At 49.3% G+C, this 16,163-nt stretch overlaps 1 protein-coding gene across 1 annotated transcript; it reads left to right on the top strand.

Moving 5' to 3' along the window:
* The first annotated feature begins 2,221 nt into the window (after window positions 1–2,221).
* On the top strand, window positions 2,222–14,156 carry TRARG1 (trafficking regulator of GLUT4 (SLC2A4) 1). The gene is made up of 3 exons (XM_079955922.1): window positions 2,222–2,959; window positions 10,193–10,322; window positions 12,692–14,156. The coding sequence occupies exons 1-3, from the start codon at window positions 2,567–2,569 to the stop codon at window positions 12,709–12,711; spliced, it is 543 nt and encodes a 180-aa protein (XP_079812048.1). The 5' UTR covers window positions 2,222–2,566; the 3' UTR covers window positions 12,712–14,156.
* Window positions 14,157–16,163: the final 2,007 nt, after the last annotated feature.

Genomic DNA, 16,163 nt, shown 5'->3' with positions numbered 1-16,163 from the left:
GTGCATCTTCCTACTATCCACAAATAGGTTGTGGGGCTCAGAACACCACTGTTTCCACAGTGCTTTCCTTCCTTCTTTGCAAAGGAGTCCTCCAGGGAAACAGGAATATGAGACCCCAGCAAAAGGCAGGAGATTCTGTTCTATTGAGCTTGACCCACACAAACTTCTGAGCATCACAGAAGTCTTCTTCAAGCAGAGGCGGAAATGGCATCAACGTCCCAACCCATTTTGTTCTCTGTATGATGCGGGAAATCTTGCTTGGCAGCAGCAGGGGGGAAGGAAAATGTAGATTCTTTTTGTGGGTGGGTGACCCAGCCAGAAAATTCCTCATGTGGTCCACAAGGTGGCACTCTGCACCAGTTCTAAACTCTGCACATATACGCTCCCAGGTACCATCCCAGCATCTCCAGGTAAGATATTAGTTGCAAAGCAGTGGCCACCGAATGTGGGCAATGCTGAGCTAGATCATGGGTAGGCAACCTAAGGCCCAGGGGCCGGATCCGGTCCAATCGCCTTCTAAATCCAGCCCTCGGATGGTCCGGGAATCAGCATGTTTTTACAGGAGTAGAATGTGTCCTTTTATTTAAAATGCATCTCTGGGTTATTTGTGGGGCATAGGAATTCATTCATTCCCCCCCCAAAATATAGTCTGGCCCCCCACAAGGGCTGAGGGACAGTGGACCGGCCCCCTCCTGAAAAAGTTTGCTGACCCCTGAGATGGACCAATGGCCTGATTCAGTATAAAGTAGCTTCCTCTGTTTAATACAGCCTTTTATTCAGATCCATGAGGACCGGGATCTTGCAATTTTTTTTAGGATGGTTCAGAGGCACAGCACATGCAAAAGGTCCCGGGTTCAATATGGAACATCAGCAGGGAGGCTGAGAATGTCCCCCTGCCTGAAACCCTGGAGAGCCACCGCTGCCAGTCAGGGTAGGCAATACTGAGCTAGATAGAGGGTCTGCTGACTTGGCCTAAAGCCCATGCTCATCACTGCTTGGGCACTTCCACAGCAGATGCAGAGCTGACGTGCTGGTATGTGCATCCTGCAACACCCCCTTGAGGACTAGTAAAATGCTCAGTCCCTTGAAAACTGGGGCATGGTGCCTGCCTCCTGATAGAAGTCAGTACAGAGCAAAGAAGGGCACGCAGGTGCTGAATCTAACGTCGAGTATTTCTCACTTTCATAGACTTGAAATAGTATTTGGCAGCAACTAAGAAGATTACAGGGACGCAGGTGGCGCTGTGGGTTAAAGCCTCAGCGCCTAGGACTTGCCGATCGAAAGGTCTGCGGTTCGAATCCCTGCGGCGGGGTGCGCTCCCGCTGCTCGGTCCCAGCGCCTGCCAACCTAGCAGTTCGAAAGCACCTCCGGGTGCAAGTAGATAAATAGGGACCGCTTACCAGCGGGAAGGTAAACGGCATTTCCGTGTGCGGCTCTGGCTCGCCAGAGCAGCGATGTCACGCTGGCCACGTGACCCGGAAGTGTCTCCGGACAGCGCTGGCCCCTGGCCTCTTAAGTGAGATGGGCGCACAACCCCAGAGTCTGTCAAGACTGGCCCGTATGGGCAGGGGTACCTTTACCTTTACCTTTAAGAAGATTACCCCTGAAAATGGGCCAAGCCACATCCACACATGGAGCGGGTTGCCCCTTCACACATCTTGACAGTTTCCCAGGCTCTCACCTCCTGTTTCGGGAGCACTTTTAAACACTGCCATTTCCCATCTGGTCTTCAGACGCTGTCGCTAAATGGAGCCTCCAGATTCAGGGGCAGTCTATCTCTAAACGTCAGCAGCTGGGGAAGCAACAACCAGAGAGGGCTGTTGCCTCCAGTGCCCTGCCCAATGAGCTTCCTTAAGGCGCCTGGTGGGTGCCCGTGGGTGGGAAAGGGGTGCTGAATCACTAAGGTTGGTTTGATCCATCCAGCTGAGGTTTCCTTGAGGACTAGGAACAAGGAACTGAGAAGGAGGTGTAAGGAAATAACTGCTAAATACGAAGAAGGAACTGAGGTTTAGGAATTAGGGATAAGAAGAAACGATTTGGGAATAAGGAAAGTAAGGAGACGCAGGAATAAGGAACAGGGAATAAGGAGCCAATTCCAGTCTCCATCTGCCTTCTCCAGGGCTGCGGCTGCTGCTTCCCACCGGCCAAGTCCCTAACGGGAGCTACATCCCAAACCCCGCTTCTCCACCACACAACCCGAGCAATCTGCCCACTGTCGGCGGTTGGCGGGCCGTGCCTTGGGGCGAGCGAGCGTCAGGGAAGGCGCTCTGGCTCCTCCTCCTCTTGCCTCCTCGGTGAGCTCACAACCCAGCCTGGGCGGCCCCTTCGACGGACCGGCGCCCAGTTACCAAAGAGCGCTTTGGAGAGAGAAAGGAGAGCGCGGCGGATAAGAGAGAAGCCTGCGTGGCTGGGTCAGGAAAGCGAGTAAGAGGCAGGAGGAGGACGGAGAGAGCCCCCAGCACCAGGGCGAGGCGCGTGGGATCCCGTCGAGGCGGCGCCTGCGGCTCCCTCCCCTGGACCCCCTGCGCCTTCGCCCGGATCATGGGAGTCTAAGCGCGGCGCAGCCATGGCCATCAACACGGAGGCGCCGCTGGCGAAGGCGCTGGAGAACTCTCCTCCGCCTGTGGACTCGCACGAGACGGAGAAGCTGTTGACCGCCGTCGGGGTGGCCCCGAAGCCCTTCTCAGCCGGTGGAGAAGGCGGCCATGAAACGCCCGCCGGGGGCGAGGCCGAGCGCAACGGCCACCACAGCCTGCCTTACCAGTCCGGCTCGGAGGGGAAGCTGGAGGCCACGTCGCTCTCGCCGTCGCGGCTCAGCCTGGGGCGCGCCTCGTCCACGGCCACCACCTCCAACCTCCACGAGCCGGGCCGCTCGCGGGACTACCTCCCGCTGGCCATCTTCTCCTGCTTCTGCCCCATCTGGCCCCTCAACATCCTGGCCTTAGTCTTCTCCATCATGGTAAGCGGCCGTTCCCCCGCTCCAGCGCGTCCCCTCGGGACTCCGGCTGTGCGCAAAGACGCGCCGCCCTCGCCAAGTTCCTTGTGTGCCCTGGGCGCACCGGGGACATCGGCACTGCGTCGGGGAGTCGCGGAGCGCGGAAGTCCCCGGTGGGAACTCTGTAGCTGCGTTTAAAACTTGAGCAGAGGGCGTTACATCGGGGAGAATGGAAGAAGAGGGAGGGGTGTCTTAGTTTCTCCAAAAGTCTGTGAACTGCACGTTTTGGAGTGGACTGTTCTTCCAGTTTCGGAAGGACACGACTTTTGGGGGTTTGCGTGTGAGAGAGAAAGAATATGCAATCATGTTGACCTAGCTGGGAAGAGGAAGAGAAAACAAAGAGTGAATAATTGTTATTAACAACTTTCCCTGCATAACAGACTCCAAATACAGCGGCTCCCTTCTCAAATACGGGGTGGGGCGTGTGCGTTTTGTGGATTGGGGAGATAGACTTAAACTGAGTGTGAGGATTTGGGGGAATTTAATAATATTAATATTATGCTAAAAGTGCCCTTTCAAATGTAGAATCTTGCTCACGACTGAATTAAGGCTGCGGTACCCTATACCCGCTGACCTGGGAGTAAGGCCCGTTGAATTCAATGGCAGTTCTGAGCAGAGATGTCGAGGATTACACAGCAATAAAATCAATTTAATTCGCGGGCCAAATTACAAGGGTTTTTGGTTGGTTGGTTGGTTGGTTGGTTGGTGTGTGTGTGTGTGTGTGTGTGTGTGTGTGTGTGTGTCTAATTCCCTCTTCTGCTTAGCAAACGAAGTTGATCAATAGCTCCACACCCTGCCCTCTTCCTTCGCATCCGCCCCAGCTAGACATGGGTTGGAGACAGTTCCCACTTAAGTTAAGACGCCTCAAGAACAGCCTAGGAGTCTCTTGCTTGGCTCTGGATTTTGTCGGAGAGAGATGTAAAAAATTATACAGTGAGGAAATTTGGAGGGGGGGGGAATGGTTACCAGAACTTGTTGCCATGTAATGTTGAAATAAAGAAAGACTACCCTGAACATGTACAGAGCGCCTCTGACCACAAAGAACAAACACAAGCTTCTGCCACGGGGAGGGTAAGAGAGCTCAGAGAGCAGTTTCCAGAGCTGATAGATGCATATTTGGTTGCACATTAACCTCTGACTGGGGGGGGGGGTCCCCTTCCATTCCCATCCTGTGGGTGCGCTTACCAGAAAGGTGAGGGGCAGCCATGTGTTAATAGGATCCCCTGCAAAGAATGACAGGACCACAGCAGTCCAGAGAACCCCAAAACGGGCAAAAGTCTCCTGGTCACAAAGGCGTACAAACTAGCGGGGATGCAGTGATTAGCGTGGGAGAGACCTGGGTTCAAATCTCCACTTGGGTGTGATCCTGGGGGGCCAGTCACCATCCTCATAGCCTGACCTACGTCGCAGGGCTGTTGTAGGGATTAAATGAGATGGGGGAGAGACACGGATGCCGTCTTTGAGCTCCTTGGGAGAGAAAGGTGGCTTATAAAGGCAAGGAAGGAAGGAAGAAGAGAGGGGGGATCCAAAGTTTTTTGGGGGCAGCACCCCCCTCAGAAGTCACACAGCATCCTTGGGATGACTAGAGGGAACGAGGAAGAATTCGTTTCCATTGAGCTGACTATAGAAAGCTCTGGGCATCCATACGGGGGTGTCTTCCTGTTTCTCCCCTCTCCAGTCTCTGGATACAACCAAGCATATGTGGGGTTGGCTTTGGGGCAGGCAGAGATGAACTTGAATGCTGAGGAGGTTCATCCATAGGGCTGGAGGGGAGCGTGCTGGCATAAGGAGGCCTCTGCCCCCCCCTCTATCTTTCTGGATTTGGCTCCAGGAAGGCCTCCTGACAGTTGCAGCGGGGAAAGGAAAGGAAGGGTGGAAGGGGAAACAGAGCACAGAATTCTAGCATTGTACAGTTGGGAGGGGCCCAAAGGGTCATCTAGTCCAACCCCCAACCCCCCGCTGCACAGGATGCTCTTTTAATTTCTAAAACGGGGCATGCCGGTTCTCAAGTTCCGCCTTTGGGCTGAGATGAGGGCAGCTACCCACCTGCGTCCCTAAGGGTGTAGAGGGCAGGTATCTGGCAGGAAAAGGCCCGGCGCGCTTGACGTGCTCAGAGGCAACGCTTACGCTTTTGAGAAGGCTGAGCTTAGAAACAGAGAGGACTAAGGTTTAGCTGCCACGAAGGCTGGGAGAGGTGGGGGAAAGGGCAGCCAACATTATTGGGGAATTGTAAGAGCATCTCCTCTGGCCAGGGTTTACAGGGTTGGCTGTGTAAACTTGGCAGAGCAGTGGGGTGATGGGAAGAAAAGAGCCGTGCTGGAATTGTAGTCCAGAACAGCTGGAGGGCACCAGGATGGCCAAGGCTGGATTAATGGTTAATAATATAAAAGCTGAAAGAGAGAGAAGCAAAGAGGGAGCTGTCCGTGGTAGCAGCCCCGAGTCCTCCAAAACAGGGAAAGCTTTTCAGGGAAACGCAGAGCGGTTCCAGACTGAACATAGGAAGCTGCCTTAACACTGAGTCAGAACGTTGCTCCATCTAGCTCAGTACTGCCTACACTGGCTGGCAGTGGCTCACCCGTATTTCAGATCAAGCATCCCTTCTCCAAGCCCTAGCTGGGGACGCTGCCAGAATTTGAACCTGGAACCTTCTGCATGCAAAGATGATGTTTTACCACTGAGCCAAGGCCCATCCGTTAAAAAGAAATCAAGATGCTAGCCCTCATTGGTGCTGAATTAAGGGCATGTTTGAACAGGAACACAGGAAGCTGCCTTATTGGTCCATCTGGCTCAGGACACTGGCTGGCAGCAGCTCTCCAGGATTTTAGGCAGGGAGCCTTTCCCAGCCCTACCTGAGGATGTCATTGGCGACTGAAACCTTCTGCATGCAAGGCAGATGTCCTGCCACTCAGCTCATGATAGGCAATGGGGAGAAAGGCTTTGATAAGCCCCCCTTGTACAGGGCTTGTCCACAGATAGACAGCAGGCTGAGTAGGACATGGAAAGAGGGGGTCGTGGCACATTTGAGCTCTGCATCCATACTAACCACATGAAAACACTTGTTTCTCAAGACCGTCAAGTAGGATCGATCTGGCAGTAGCAATGCGGAGCCCCCAGGTTCAGAGGAAGTCTATCTCAGGAGACCAAGAGATGATGAAGAATGCCATGGGGAGGGCATTTGCACTCCTGCCCTGCTCAGGGGCATCCCGCAGGCACCCAGATGTCCATACAGCAGGGAGGAGGATGCTGGGCCTAGGTGGGCCTTAGGCCTTAGGCTCCTGGGAGGCCTCTCCAGATGTTCTTACGAAGTAAGATAGTTAAGAATGCAGCCTCCATAGGCAGAATCAGCAGCAGGCCCTTTGAATATTTTATTTATTCGTTAAATTTGTATGGCACCCTTAATCAGAAGACCGGAGGACAGCTCACAACATAAAAAAATACAAAACGGGAACACAAAATACATAATAAAGCCAAGTTCAAAAACAACTCCCAAACACATTTAAAGGGTCACAGAATGTTTAATTAGCCAAAGGCCTAGGAGAAAGGGAATGTTTTCGCCTGGCACCTAAAGATATGCAATGAAGGCGCCAGGTGAGCCTCCCTGGGGGAGCATCCCACAAATGGGGAGCCATTGCAGAAAAGGCCCCGTTCTCATGTTTCTGCCCTCTCGTGAAGGAGGCACATGAAGAAGGGCCTCAGATGATGAACACAGGATCTGGGACAGTTCATATGGGGAGAGGCAGTCGTGAGCCTTAAAAAGGTTTAATAGGTCAAAACCAGCACTTCGAATTGGGCCTGGAAACTAATGGGCAGCCAGTGCAATTAGGCCAGGATTGGTGTAATATTCTCAAACTGTCTTGCACCGGTGAGCAACCTGGCTGCCGAATTGTGCACCGACTGATGTTTCTGAACCTTCTTCAGAAGCAGCCCTACATTTAACACTTTGCAGTAATCTAATTTAAAGGTTATCAAGAGTACGACTGGGGGACAGACAACCGGGGAGGGTCACTGCCGTTTATGTCCTGCCCTCACACCTGGGAAGGGCTGTACCACAGTGGTAGAGCATTTGCCTTGCATGCAAAAGGCCTTGGGTTCAATCCGAGGCATTTCCAGGTAGGCTTGGGAATGTCCCCTTCTCTGAAATCCTGGAGAGTTGCTGCCAGTCAGTGTAGACAATCTTTAGCTAGATGGACCAAATGGTCTGTGTCAGAACAAGGCAGCTTCCTGCATCATCATCATCATCATTATTTTAATCAGCCCTTTATTCAGAACAATGAGGACTAGGCTCTTTAATTTTAGGGAGTCACAGCTCAGGGGTGGAATATCTGCCTTACATGCCGAAGGTCACAGGTTTAACCTCCAGGCAGAGAGGCTCGTCCTCTGAAACTCTGGAGAGCGGTTGCTGCCTGTCAGTGTAGACAGACCTGAGCCAGATGGTCTGACTCAGCAGATGGGTCCTTGAGAGTTTCCCAAATGCATCCTGCAAAGTAGAGGATGCTGGATGGACCATCTTTGTTTAAGAGATTGTTTCGGCAGTTAAGATTTAGTTTTTGGAGATGCAATCTTGTTGCAGTTTCCTGCTGCATTTCAGTGATCAGCAAATACATTTTATTGCATATTCATGAATAGAAGTAGATGTTCACATCAGCTTATCTTGTAACTGTGAGCGAACTGCCTAAACCTTTGGATGGTGTGAGCCGCCTTGAGCTGGGCTTACTAAGGATCAAATGTAAGAGGACGTTGGAGGCGGACCTTTGGTCTGCTCCAGCAACCAGGCTCTTCCCAAGAATTATTGGAAGGGGGGTCAGCATTTCTGTCCCCTTTCAGGTAGAGAAAAGCAGCAGAGCCACTAAGAAGTCTTTCCTGACTCCCTGTTATTTTGTTACAAGTCGGGAGCGTGTGATGTTTTTGCCACCTGTGTCCATTTGATTACCGAAAGCAGCCCCAGAGGACTATTACATACTCCACGGTTTCACAAAGATAACTTTGATTCTCCGCCGCGGAAGCACACACAGAGGCCATCTCCCCGATTAGCAGCAACAACAAAAGCAGGCTTATAAACTGCAGTCATAACCCCGTTTACCTGGGAGTGAGTCCATGAAAAATGTGTGTGTGTTTGTGTATCTTCTTCTTCTTCTTCTTCCTCCTCCTCTTCCTCTTCCTCTTCCTCTTCCTCTTCTTCTTCTTCTTCTTTGGCGATCCCTCGTAGCCAAGTAAGATTGTCTTTAATAAACGTGGTTCTAACAATGAGTCCGTAAGTGACTGTGGAGGCCAATTCCTGATCCACACGTCCTTCCACAGTGGGGACATTGGTTTCCAGGTGGGAGTTGATCACGGTGTGGATTTGCCAAGCGTGCCTTCCTCTTAGCACGTTTCTCCCTTGTGTCCTGAGTTCGAGTGTCTTCAAAGCCCATGACACCTTTAGCAAAGGCTGTTCTCCAACTGGAGCACTCGCAGGCCAGTGTTTCCCAGTTGTCAGTGTTTATACTAAATTTTTAAAATACACACACACTATATATATATATATATATGTTGGGACGCAGGTGGCGCTAAAGGTTAAAGCCTCAGCGCCTAGGACTTGCCGATCAAAAGGTCGGCGGTTCGAATCCCTGCGGCGGGGTGCGCTCCCACTGCTCGGTCCCAGCACCTGCCAACCTAGCAGTTCGAAAGCACCTCCGGGTGCAAGTAGATAAATAGGGACCGCTTACCGGCGGGAAGGTAAACGGCGTTTCCGTGTGCGGCTCTGGCTCGCCAGAGCAGTGATGTCACGCTGGCCACGTGACCCAGAAGTGTCTCCGGACAGCGCTGGCCCCTGGCCTCTTAAGTGAGATGGGCGCACAACCCCAGAGTCTGTCAAGACTGGCCCGTACGGGCAGGGGTACCTTTACCTTTACCTTTATATATATAGGTGCAACTGGACTTGACTGATACCCTTTATGCATTGCAGAACCCAGCTTTTCCCACGGTGGAGGTTTTTAAAAAATCGTGCACAGCTGTGGAAGTGGGTTCAGGTTGTAAGGGAGAGTTTATTGGGAGATCTAGAATCAAGGGTGGGGCAAGATTTAATAAAGGGGGGAAGTCGGCTAGCCAGGGGTTGATCTAGAAAGGTGTGTATGAGTGAAAGCAGTGTAGACCTAAGTAAAAGCACCACACACACATGCACATCTAAGGTTTCCCATTTGTAATGTAATCATGAGCCAGCTGCGCGCTGCAGCAGCAAATAAAGCCAATACAATCCTAACCTGGAGATTTCAGGGACTGAACCAGGCAGGGACCTTCTGCATGCAAAGCAGATGCTCTATATACCTTACCCATGTGGGAAGCTGCACAGGGATCCTTTTTAAAGGTGTTACAGAATTATTATTATTTTAGAAATCTGCCCATGCATGGACCTCAAGGCTGCTGGCTTGGAGAATTTACTTTCCAGTGCTAGATTTATTCATTTAGTTCCATATATATATATATATATATATATATATATATATATACATACACACACACACACCACTTAGCGGTAGTGGTTGTTTCTATTAAAATAATCTCAAAGTGGTTTACAAAAAAAAAGCTAAAACTATCAATATTATAAGATGACCCGACAGCAAAAATTCAAAACTTCCAAAGATGTTAAAATAACAGTAGACTGGATACAGATCAAAACCCACATTAAATTTCTAAACAACTGGACAGCCTTGCCTAAATAAGAATGTTTTTAGCAAGCACTGAAAAGAGCTCAGTGAAGGTGCCTGCCTGATATCAAGAGGCAGGGAGTTCCAAAGGGTAGATGCTGCCACAGTAAGATGCCAAATTCTCCCAAATATACTGGAACAGGTATTATGTGGTCCCTGTAACAGTGCCAGTTCCACCGATCGAAGCAACGCTGTGGGCTTATGTGGGGTAAAACGACCTCACAGGTAAACTGCCCCCAAGTTGTTCGCTGATAACAACAACACCTTGAATTTGGCCTGGGAGAAAATCAGCAACCGGTGAAGATCTGTGATTGCAGATGTTCTGTGCTGACAAGGCCTCACTCTGGTCAGCAATCGTGGGGCAGCATCCTGCCCCAAACTGCGGCTTCCGGGTCAAGCGTGAGAGAAGCCCCCTGTGTCCTCACACAGCATGAACCAGGGGGGTGAATGGCAGCGCACAGGTCTAAGACGGGTCCAATTTTCTCCCCTCCCCTCCCCTCCCTTCTTTTGACAGTCTAGGAACAGCTGCCAACAGGGAGATGTGGATGGAGCACGGCGGTTGGGGCGGGTTGCCAGATTCCTCAGCATCATCTCCATCGTCCTGGGGACCCTCATCATCGTGGTTTGCACACTGAAGTTCACAGGTAGGTGCCAATCCGTGTCCCACCCAATTCCTCCAAAGACACTCGCTCACAACCCTAAAAAAATTCCTTCCAGTAGCACCTTAAAGACCAACTAAGTTAGTTCTTGGTATGAGCTTTCGTGTGCATGCACACTTCTTCAGATACACTGAAACAGAAGTCACCAGACCCTTCTATATAGTGAGAAGGTGGGGAGGGGTATTACTCAGAAGGGTGGTGGGACTGGGTGATTGGCAGATAGCTGTGATGAGCCTGTTGACGACTCTTAACGACTGCAACAGGTCTTACAGGAAAAAACAAGGGGTGAGAACGTGAAAAATGGCTTTGTCATGTATAATGAGATACCCACCTTCTCACTATATAGAAGGGTCTGGTGACTTCTGTTTCAGTGTATCTGAAGAAGTGTGCATGCACACGAAAGCTCATACCAAGAACTAACTTAGTTGGTCTTTAAGGTGCTACTGGAAGGAATTTTTTTATTTTGTTTTGACTACGGCAGACCAACACGGCTACCTATCTGTAACTCACAACCCTAAAGAGAGCTCAAACCAAGACGGCATGTTCAACACCAACATCATTATTCTTCCACTGCATGCAATTATTTTGACATCCAGCCGCTGTGTTTAGGAACCGATTCAAGACGTTTTCTATCAAAAGATCAACAAGGAACCTAAGATTATGCAATACCATCATGTAGTGAGCACAAGACATACAGTCCTTCACATGTAACAGTACACAGGGCCTTTTCGGTAGTGGCACCCTCCCTTCAGATGTCAAGGAGACAAAGAACTACATAATTTTTAGAAGACATCTGAAGGCAGCCCTGTATCAGGAAGTTTTTAATGGTTGATGTTTTGATATATGCTGTAAGCCGCCCAGAGTGGCTGGGGAAACCCAGCCAGATGGGCGGGGTAGAAATAATAAATGAATGAATTGGAAAAAGCCTGGCATTTCAGGTGGCAGAGCATGAGGCTCTTAATCTCAGGGTTGTGGGTTAAAGATTCCTGCATTGCAAGGGGTTGGGCTAGATGACCCTCCGGGTCCCTCCCAACTCTAAGATTCTATTATTCTAACAAAACGACGTGATTTTCAAGGATGGTCTTTGCAGGGCTACCCTCCCCGCAGCTCCAGGCCAGATCAAAAAACTTTAAGGAAATGATTCTGCCTCGCCTCTCTCAATTTTGGTGGCAGGGAAGGGGGGAAAAGGAGAGCTTTGACAGCATATCCCAGGCAAAACAAACCCATGTTTCTGTCTGCAAGGAGTTTATAATGCAGAGCGGCTTAGTGGTAGTGCCTGAACCAATGCATTCAAATGGCGAAAAAGGAGATTGCGACTAAACTTTAGGAAGGAGATTCTGAGAGTAAGAGCCATTCAGTCGTGGAATGGTCTCCCTCGGAAGGTGCTGGGCCCTCTTACACTAAAGGTTTTCTAAAAAGAATTTTAAATTTAATTTATATACAACAATTATTCAGCCATCATTTTAACATCTCCAACTTCCACTCCTTTCCGCCTTTCTGCGGTTCTTTGCATTCATTTTCGTCCTTTCCTGCATACTCATTCTTTTAATTAACTATTCTCATATATATCTCAGAAACTGCATGTTTTTACAATAATCCTGCCAATGGCTTCACCTGTTTACAGTTTATTTGTAAATACTCAATAAACCATTTCCATTCCTATTTAAAAAGTTTGTTATCTTGATTTCTTAGTCTCCCTGTAAGTTTCGCCATTTCTGCGTACTCCATTAGTTTCTGTAACCATTCTCTTTTGTTGGGACCTCTTCTTACAACTACTCTTCTTACAATTTTGAGCAAATAACATTCTCGCAGCTGTGGTCGCATGCATAAACTAACTTCTATACTGCTGGTAGTTCTGATCCCATAATTCCCAAGAATAGGCTGGGTTTTTTTAACGAATGTAATCTGAAACATCTTTTTCAATTCATTATATATCACTTCCCTGTAAGCTTTAACCTTATTGCAAGACCACCACATATGGGAAAAGCTAACTTCTTTATCTTTACATTTCCAACACTTATTCAATTTTGAATTAGACACTTTTGCCAATCTACTAGGTGTTAGGTACCATCTATATAACATGTTCGTATAACTTTCTCTTAAACCAGAACATGCTGTCAATTTTATGCCCATATTCCACAATCGTTCCCATGCTTCCATTTCTGTGTTATGACCAATATCTATTGCCCCTCTTTCACTAAAGCTTTTAAAGCAGAGGTTGGCTGGCCATCTGTCGGGGATTATTTAGCTGAGATGCCTGCATTGTAAATAAAATTGTAACAGGAACACACCTGTCTTGTCCTTGTAAAAACTGCCTGACCAAAATGACTCTCTTTCTCTCTTCCCACCCCCAGGTTACCTGCAATCAAATTAGCATGAGCAAAGCTTGAGGGAAAAGGAGGTGGTCCTTCAACCTGCATATTTATTTGTGTTTTTGAGTGGCTGTAGGATGCCTCCCATTCCTGTGCGGTTGCAAAAGGAAGGACTTTTTCAGCGGGAGAAAAACGTGGGCATCCTCCACAGACCAACCCTATCCTGCTCCCATCCTTGGACAGAATTACAGCATGCCCATCTTCACCATTAGCCTTTCGGATCACAAAAAAAGTTTATTTCTGGGGGACGAACAAAACGTACAACCCGATGAACAGGACTAGGCAGGAGGGGAGGAATGAAGATCCCTTCCTGCTGGCACAGGAACTCTCTACCTCGTCATCCGCCACACAGAGAGAAAGACACGGATGGGCACGGAGAACCGTTAAGAGGAGGCGCATTTCTCCCAAAGCAAAACTCTCCTTGATCTCCCGCTTCCCCCCACGCCAGCGGCAATGAACTGGGTTTTGGACAGCTTGATGCTTTGCCTCTCCGCGGGCGTTGGGCAGAAATCACTCCTATTGCCGTGCAGAAAAAATTGAGAAGGAAAATCCACCGAGCCACCCAGCTCATTCCAAATACTGCTTCTCTGCAGGGATGGTTCTGGAGCAGGGATCAAGGGAAGGTGTGGGCATCGAGAGGGAATTCTGTTTTGTATATTTTTGATGACCATTTGCATGCCTCTACGTAGGAGTAGGAGAAACTCATAGCTGAGCCTTGTCTCACTGCCCAGGCGCCATTCTTGTGCTTGCTTGGTCCTGCGCGACGCATGATGGGTTGTTTTGTGGGGTGTTTTTTTTCCTTTTTGCAAGAGAGGCCCACACTGGAGAATTAGTGGCGGTCCGCTGCCTCTCTCCGCGACCCAAGGACGTTTCATCCCTGGGGCGGCTGAGGGGAAAGGGCCCCACTTCTGCGTCTCCCATCAGCTCAATCCGGCACCCATCAGGGCTGGGATGTGAAAAGGGATTGTTCCGCACCCCTTCGTTAAAATAAATTATAAACCTGCTTAAAAATAATATGCAGGAGAAGCAGATGCAACGGAGGGAGGCATTTCCAGCCTCTGAAGGCAGCACCAGTTCTTCCAACGGGAAAGCGGGTGTAGAAAACCTTTGTCTCCCTCTCTCACAACACTAGAATACAGGGACACCCAGCGAAGCTGAACAATGGAAGTTTCAGGGCACATAAAAAGAACTCTCAAGTAATGCTGGGGTTACGTTTTGGGGGTCGCAGGTAAAGCCAAAATTGTTTATAGTCAAAACACATTGGGGTCAACGGTGGGCGGGATTGCCAAAGTCCTTTTTCACGCAACTCTGCCACCTTTTTTAATTACCATATTTTTTGCTCTATAAGACTCACTTTTTCCCTCCTAAAAAGTAAGGGGAAATGTGTGTGTGTGTTATGGAGCAAATGCAGGCTGTGCAGCTATCCTAGAAGCCAGAACAGCAAGAGGGGTTGCTGTTTTCACTGCGTAGTGACCCCTCTTGCTGTTCTGGCTTCTGAGATTCAGATTTTTTTTTCTTGTTTTCCTCCAAAAACTAGGTGCGTCTTGTGGTCTGGTGCGTCTTATAGAGTGAAAAATACGGTAATTGATTGCCAAGCGCATAAAGCTGAATGCACACAAATGTGTGCAAGCTGCGAGGTACCTGTACTTATTTAGGCTCTTGTGCTCAGGTTCTGCTTGCGGGTTTCCCATAATAGGCATCTGGTTTATGCCTGTGGATGCAGGCATCTAGATGCAGGACTAGATGAGCCCTTAGTCTGATCCAGCAGAGCTCTCCTTAACGTTTTTATGGCCAAGGGACAGAAGGCAGATTCCTCTTTAAATCAACCTTTTTTCCCAGAACCATGAGGACTAGGATCTTAGGGAAATGGCCACAGGGCATCTGCTTGGCCTGCAGAAGGTTCCAGCTTCAATCCCTGCAATCTCCAAGTAGGGTGGGGGGAAACTCCTGCCTGAATCCATGGAGATCCACTGCCAGTCAGGGGGGGGAGGACTTTTCTGGCCAAAAGGCAACCTTCTGGAAGCTGCATGGCAGGAACGGGTGAGGCTAGAGGCAAAGGAAAATGAACACAGTGATGGATAGAATCATATAATTGTAGAGTTGTAGTGTCCACATGAGGATTGACCTAAGATACAGCAATGATCTGGCTTGGTAGAAGGCCATTTCCTGTGTTCTGGGATGTTCTGGGGAAGTTCTGATCATTCCTGCTGTAAACACCTGGATTCTACACATTCCATAGAATCTATTATCAGAATATTTGGAGATTTCTTAATCCACTGGCCTAGCAATGGAGTCAGCATTTACTTTTCACTGGGGATCAGGAGGCCGGATCCTTCGCGAGAGATCATGCAAGGAAGCAGCATTCACACATCCACCCCAGGGAGAAAAGAAAAGAAATTGAGGCAGCCAAACTGTCTCTTATCTTCTCATTTCTACAGACTCCAGGTTGGTGTTTGGGAATTCTGGGGGGGGGGTCTCCTTTATTTTTGGATGAAAATACCTCTGTCTTCCATTTCTTCCTTTTCTGCAAGAGATTGTATCGTATTTTTGTCTTTATACTTCTTGGCATGATTACAAATAAACAGAAAAGTTACCATGCATGGTCAAAACCTGGGCTGGACTCAAGTCTGTTGAAACAGTCCCTTCCAGATCGTGAAGCGGGAGGTACGAGTTAAATAAAAGCTCTTGCCAGAGGTCTCATAAAAATTAAATATCCATTGCTTGCTGCACCAGGCCTCATTTTCTACTCCCGACTGCTGAGGTGCTGTGGAATTCAGGACTTCGTAAGGGGCTGCCTGCTGTCTCTCTCCAGGAGTCTCCGCTCTGAGTCAGGCCATGCACCTGTGTTGACTCCAGCCCTGTGTGTTTCAGAGGTGAGCTCCTGCGGGGATGGCCATCCCTGCTCTAACGAACACGACTGGGGAGGTTTAACTGCAGGTGCAATTCAGGAAAAGAATAAGAAGGAGGTCTTGCCTATCTGAAGTTTGGGGAACAGCAATCTGGTTAAAGTGGCATTGCAGCTGCAAAGAAACCCTGTAAACTGCAGCCCTAAAAATGCTTCTTTGCCTGAGCAGCTTCTCTCCTGCAATGGGTGCACCTTGTGGAAACTTGTCGGCATCTCAGTGCAAACCTCTCCCAATATAACAACAACAACAACAACAACAACAACAATTTATTATTTCTACCCCACCCATCTGGCTGAGTTTCCCCAGCCACTCTGGGCAACTCCCAATCGAGTGTTAAAAACATTAAATATTAAAAACTTTCCTAAACAGGGCTGCCTTCAGATGTCTTTTAAAAATAAGATAGCTGCTTATTTCCTTGACATCTGATGGGAGGGCGTTCCACAGGGCGGGCGCCACCACCGAGCAGGCCCTCTGCCTGGTTCCCTGTAACCTCACTTCTCGCAGGGAGGGAACCGCCAGAAGGGCCTCGGTGCTGGACCTCAGTGTCT

The sequence above is a fragment of the Podarcis cretensis genome, assembly GCF_951804945.1.
Source record: "Podarcis cretensis genome assembly, chromosome: 15".
In the NCBI taxonomy this organism is placed as follows: domain Eukaryota; kingdom Metazoa; phylum Chordata; class Lepidosauria; order Squamata; family Lacertidae; genus Podarcis; species Podarcis cretensis.
This window is presented reverse-complemented; position numbering and strand designations above follow the sequence as displayed.

Bases quoted from the DNA above. Each gene is read 5' to 3' on its own strand.
- TRARG1 (XM_079955922.1), top strand. From the start codon at position 2,567: ATGGCCATCAACACGGAGGCGCCGCTGGCGAAGGCGCTGGAGAACTCT. The intron at 2,960-10,192 runs GTAAGCGGCCGT...TTCTTTTGACAG, and splicing joins CCTTAGTCTTCTCCATCATG to TCTAGGAACAGCTGCCAACA. The intron at 10,323-12,691 runs GTAGGTGCCAAT...TCCCACCCCCAG, and splicing joins TTGCACACTGAAGTTCACAG to GTTACCTGCAATCAAATTAG.